At 34.3% G+C, this 5505-nt stretch overlaps 2 protein-coding genes across 4 annotated transcripts; one reads left to right on the plus strand and one right to left on the minus strand.

The window, feature by feature from the left end:
- LOC132600839 (chitinase 2-like) lies at positions 1 to 2298 on the plus strand. The gene has a single exon (XM_060314250.1). The coding sequence runs from the start codon at positions 1271 to 1273 to the stop codon at positions 2180 to 2182; it is 912 nt and encodes a 303-aa protein (XP_060170233.1). The 5' UTR covers positions 1 to 1270; the 3' UTR covers positions 2183 to 2298.
- Positions 2299 to 2867: 569 nt separating this feature from the next.
- Positions 2868 to 3983, minus strand: LOC132600842 (histone H4). Of its 3 annotated transcripts, none has more exons than XM_060314254.1 (2): positions 3827 to 3983; positions 2868 to 3313 (listed from the first exon to the last, which is right to left on the minus strand). In XM_060314254.1, exon 2 carries the CDS (start codon positions 3291 to 3293, stop codon positions 2982 to 2984), a length of 312 nt encoding a protein of 103 aa, XP_060170237.1. In that variant the 5' UTR covers positions 3294 to 3313; positions 3827 to 3983; the 3' UTR covers positions 2868 to 2981. The 3 variants fall into 3 exon arrangements, with proteins under 3 accessions (XP_060170237.1, XP_060170238.1, XP_060170239.1); XM_060314255.1 differs by lacking the exon at positions 3827 to 3983 and adding an exon at positions 3754 to 3778; XM_060314256.1 differs by lacking the exon at positions 3827 to 3983 and adding an exon at positions 3732 to 3756.
- Positions 3984 to 5505: the final 1522 nt, after the last annotated feature.

The raw sequence follows: 5505 nt of genomic DNA on the forward strand, positions 1-5505 counted from the left end.
TCTAAAACAGCAAATAATCCCAAATTCACATTTCCCATTTCCCAAGCCCTTACGTCTCTGGTCTCTTTTGCTTAAATTCGAAACACAACCTTGCTCCATAAATCTTCCGGATTGCTGAAATTTCACCCACTCCGTTATCAATCAAGGTTTGCTCAATATCTTGTGGAGTTAATTTCCTTATGTCATGAAATATTAGTCTCACATGGAGCAAGCAACCACCTTTAATTCCCTTTTTTTTCTAGTAAAGGATATCTCTGGTCTCTTTCCCTGTTGCATTAGATGTTGGCTTTTGGTTTTGTTCTCTTCCTGGTTACTCCTAATTTTAAGTTCTTGTAATGGGATTTAGGTCTTTTTAAGTTGTACCTTTCACTGCTCTCTTGTGGAATTTTGTCAATAATATGAATTAAATTGGTACTTTCTAAAGAAAATGTTTAGTTCTTTTGTAGTAGATGTGAGAGAAATTATTTATAAGATCTAAATATGGTTGAACTTTGAACATGTCAAAAAATAAAGTGAAAAATAGATTGCTTGACTAATTAAGAAATTTGAGACTCAGTAAGTAGTGTCGCTTCTCGGAGGCTGAAACCCATTACGTTATGCCTAGTATTGCTTTTACGGTGAGTTACTATCGTGGACTATAGTTTTTTTTTTTTTTTGAACTCCCTTGCACGAAATTCTGGATCCGTCACTGGGGATCATCCCAGCCCTTTAAAATTATATTCCCCTCAAATAATTTTTTACCCACTAAAATAATCCAACCTGACCCGAATTTTTTTTTTCCAACCAAAGGGTAATGGGTTGGGTCCGTATCAGTTTGGCTGGAAAAACAAAATCTGGTCGGGTTAGGTTATTTTAGTGGGTAAAAAATTATTTGAGAGGAAAATAATTTTGAAGGGTTGGGATGATACCACGTGGCAGCTGTTAGACATAAGGGTATAATTGACTTCATAGTATGACGGTAAAGGTATAATTGGTCGTATAACGAAGGGATGGATGAATTATTTCACAAAGTTGAGGGGTAATTTTGGCCCTTTTCCGTTTAAAAAATTAATATATGCTTGTTGTCTGTCACATTCATGATTAGCCAACTAGCTGAAACGTTAAACTATAGCCAACCCTTATTGACTTTAATTTCACTTTTGACTAATACTTTATAACATACACAAGAAATCTCCTGAGGAACCACTATTTAAACTGCATATTGTCAAGCCATTCTAGCAGACTACAGAGTAAATTTAACTCATCACACTCCTCGATATATCTCAACTTCATGGAGTTCTTTAGAATTTTAATTTCACTCTTTGCTCTTCAATTCTTACTTTTTCTATCACCAATCCATACAGCACCTGGAAATTCCAATCTTTTCAGGGAATACATTGGAGCAGAGTTCAAGGATGTCAAATTTATTGATGTTCCCATTCACTCTGATGTCGAATTTCACTTCATTCTCTCTTTTGCCATTGACTACACCACTTCTTCTCCATCACCCGCAAACGGTCAATTCAATATTTTTTGGGACACAGATAACCTCACCCCTTCTTCTGTTTCCGCGATTAAAAACCAACATTCGAATGTCAAAGTAGCATTGAGCTTAGGAGGTGACAGTGTTGGAGGAGCCAGCGCGTATTTCAACCCTACTTCGGTCGATTCTTGGGTTTCAAATGCTGTCTCGTCTCTTACAAACATCATTAAGCAATACAATTTGGATGGAATTGATATCGACTATGAACATTTTCAAGCTGATCCTAATACCTTTGCTGAGTGCATAGGCAGACTAATCACAGCTCTCAAGAACAACGGAGTTATTTCGTTTGCTTCTATAGCTCCGTTTAATGATGATGAAGTTCAGAGTCATTACAAGGCGCTATGGAAAAGCTATGGTCACCTTATAGACTATGTTAACTTCCAATTTTACGCGTACGATGAGGGAACCACTGTGTCTCAATTCATGGACTATTTTTCTACTCAAAGATCCAATTATGAAGGAGGAAGGGTTCTTGCTAGCTTCAGTACAGATAGGAGTGGGGGATTAAAACCAGAAAATGGATTTTTCACAGCATGTAGTCAGCTTAAAAGTAAAGGAGAGTTGGGTGGAATATTTGTGTGGAGTGCTGATGATTCAAAATCAAATGGCTTCAAATATGAGAAGCAATCACAAGCATTACTCGCCATACCCCACTAATGCTTTCAGCTATGTTCACTTCTACAATATTGTAATATTCATACTTATGTACCTCCTTGTTTGTAGAAAACTTTTGAAGATTTCAATCAATATACTACAATTGGGTTTATGTGCATTACTGAGAAAATGAAAAGAACTGGTCCCTTTTCTTTGGTGTAGTTGCAAAATAGTTTCTTAAGTATCAATCGAACAATCTGGGCTTTTTAAGTTTGTCAAAAGTACACTTTTGATCACCCTCAAATATTTATTAAACTCAAAAAAAAATCATAATTTCAATTTAACAATTAAAGTTTGATGAAAATATTTGACTGACACCAAATAGTGCTCATTTTTGGCAAATTTCAAGAACCAAAGCGCTCAATTGATGGGGCTCACACATGTTTTGCAGTACCCCCGATCAATACCCCTCCGTGGTTTGATCTATTCCACATACTTAATTAAGAATAAAAACAAAGGATTTCTTTCTCTTTTGTTTTTTTTTTCTTTTTGTTTTTCAACTTATTAGCAAAGATAAGGGACCATTTTTATCATTTTCTATGCATTATTCAGAAAAGGGAACTAAGTCTTTCGTTCTATCTTTGCCACTACATTTCAGACTATTCAGCAGCAAGCAAAATTAACAAGACAACCAAACGCATTAACCAAAAGAGATTCAAGCAGAGAATTCAATAAATTGGCAATCGAATTATAAAAAGATAGTGCAATTTCATTAATTAAACACTAACATACTTTACATTACACCAAACAAAAACAAACACTAAATTAAAAACCCACATTCTTTAATTATTCCCACTACTTTCTAACCACCGAAACCATAGAGAGTCCTTCCTTGCCTCTTAAGAGCATAAACAACATCCATAGCAGTAACAGTCTTTCTCCTAGCATGCTCAGTGTAAGTAACAGCATCACGTATCACATTCTCCAAGAATATCTTCAGCACGCCACGTGTCTCCTCATATATAAGCCCACTTATACGCTTCACTCCTCCTCTACGTGCCAAACGCCTAATAGCAGGCTTAGTGATACCTTGAATGTTATCTCTAAGGACTTTACGGTGTCGTTTTGCTCCTCCCTTTCCTAACCCTTTTCCTCCCTTTCCACGACCCGACATCGTCAATCAACTTAAAATCGCTGCAAACAAAAAAATTGAACTTGTCAAAAAAAAATTACATTTTACATGACTTATAGAAAAAACCAATTTCAAAACACACAAAAAAAAAAAAAAAAAAAACCCATTTTTACATGATTTAGAGAAAACTCGTTTCAAATTACATGATTTAGAGAATACCCATTTCAAAACAAATTACACTTTTGCATGATTTATAGAAGACCCATTTCGATAAAATTACATTTTTACATGATTTCGATAAAAACACATTTCAAATTACATGATTTAGAGAAAACCCATTTCAGACCAAATTACACTTTTACATGATTTAGAGAAACCCATTTTTTCTATAAAAAAAAAAACTACATTTTGACATGATTTAGATTAACACATTTCAAATTTCAAAAAACTCAGACCCATATCAAAAAAATTGATTCTAACCGGAAATTAACAGAGACATTACAATATCAGATCAGGTTAATATTAATGAAGAGAACTAATAGAGCAGATTGAGAGAGAGGGATATAATGGTGAACCTGATTGTAATTGGAAGCAAGTAATTTGAATAGTAATGAAGAGAGTTAAGTGAGAATGGAGATAAGGACTCTAATCTTTGGTCTATTTAAGGGCTTGTGATGTTGTTGAGAGCTTCGATCTATGTGAAGGTCACGAGGAATAATATTGGCCGTTGATGAGATTTGCGATGGTTGAGATTCAATGTAATGTAACTGACGAAGATTAATGACCTGGCATTCTGTGTTTTCTTTTCTAATTGAGGTTCCAAAATTTGAATTTTTTTTCCCTCATATTTGGGGGCGTGGGAAATATTAGAAATTATAGGCGGGACGAGTACAGCCAAGGAGGAAAAGGCTGATTTAAGCATTTTTCTTATAGGTTTCGGTTTAGTGTTTATTAAATACTGATTAACATTATACTGTGGTTTAACGTTTATACTAATATTTACCATTGATGAGATTTGTAAAGGTTGAGATGCAATGTAATAAAAGTGATGAAGATTAATGATCTGGCATTTTGCGTTTTTCCCAAATTGAGGTTCCAAAATTTGAATGTTTTTTCTCATATTTGTGGGAAATACTAGTAGAAATTATGGGTGGGACGAGTACCGCCAAAAAGGAAAAGACTGGATTTTGCAAACTTTCATTTGTTAGGTTATTTTTTAAATTTGTTTGGCCTCATTTGTTTTCATTAAGATTAAGACGTCTGAATCTGAATGCACATCTGAATGATTAAGATGTTGTCTCTAGATCTGAACACTGAATGATTAAGACTGTTTGTTTTTTCAACATCTGAATGTGCAGAACATATTTATTTAAACATAATAAATATACAATTCAAATAAAAAAGTAACTAAATAAAAATTTAATAAAATAAAAATATTATTTGATAAAAAAATGAAACATTTATATTCGCTAGTGATTGTGGAGATGCTTTGTAATGGTGGCGGGTGGGGTAAGGGTGTGGTGGTGTGTTAGGTGGGGTAGGGGTGAGGAGGGTGGTTGGGGGTAAGATAGATGGATAGTGATGGTGGGTGGGTTGTTAGGGTGGGGGTGGGTAGGTGGGGTTGGGGTGGTGTTGCTGGTGAGTGGAGGTGTTGGGGTGGTGTTGTTGGTAAGTGGAGGTGCTGGGGTGGAGCCGGTGGTAAAAATTATTCATAAAAAAGTACCTTTTAATGATATTCAAACTTTGTTCAATATCTTAATGATTAAGACCTATTCAAACCAAATAAGTTGTTAGATCTTAATGTAAATAAATGCACTTAGTGGTATAAGGTCTGAACCATTCAGATTCAAACCTCCATTAAGTGCAAACAAATGAGGCCTAAATATATTTCTTAAAAAATTTACTCCCTCTTTAATTTAAAACTACAAGATTGAAAAGTCTCTCTACATTTTTTAGGAAAAAGTTGCAAATATATCCCCAACTTTACAATTTAGAGCAGTTATAACCTCGTTAAAAAGTAGTGCATATATGCACTGCCGTTACACAAATGATGCAAATATACCTTTTCGTTAACATAATTTTTAAAAAAAAAATCATTTAACTTGTTTTTTTGTTAAGAAGATGTCATGTAGCTTTAAAAATAGCCAACCCATATTTTAGTAGACTCATTTTTTTAAAAGACACGTGATAATTTTTTTCCTAGTAGGTCGTGTTTGATTTGTTTTAAAAATGGGTAGATTTTTTTTTTTAAAGC

Source organism: Lycium barbarum, chromosome 6 (assembly GCF_019175385.1).
Source record: "Lycium barbarum isolate Lr01 chromosome 6, ASM1917538v2, whole genome shotgun sequence".
Lineage (NCBI taxonomy): Eukaryota > Viridiplantae > Streptophyta > Magnoliopsida > Solanales > Solanaceae > Lycium > Lycium barbarum.

Excerpts from the sequence above, each read along its gene's own strand:
- LOC132600839 (XM_060314250.1), top strand. The coding sequence starts at position 1,271 with ATGGAGTTCTTTAGAATTTTAATTTCACTCTTTGCTCTTCAATTCTTA.
- LOC132600842 (XM_060314254.1), bottom strand. The coding sequence starts at position 3,293 with ATGTCGGGTCGTGGAAAGGGAGGAAAAGGGTTAGGAAAGGGAGGAGCA.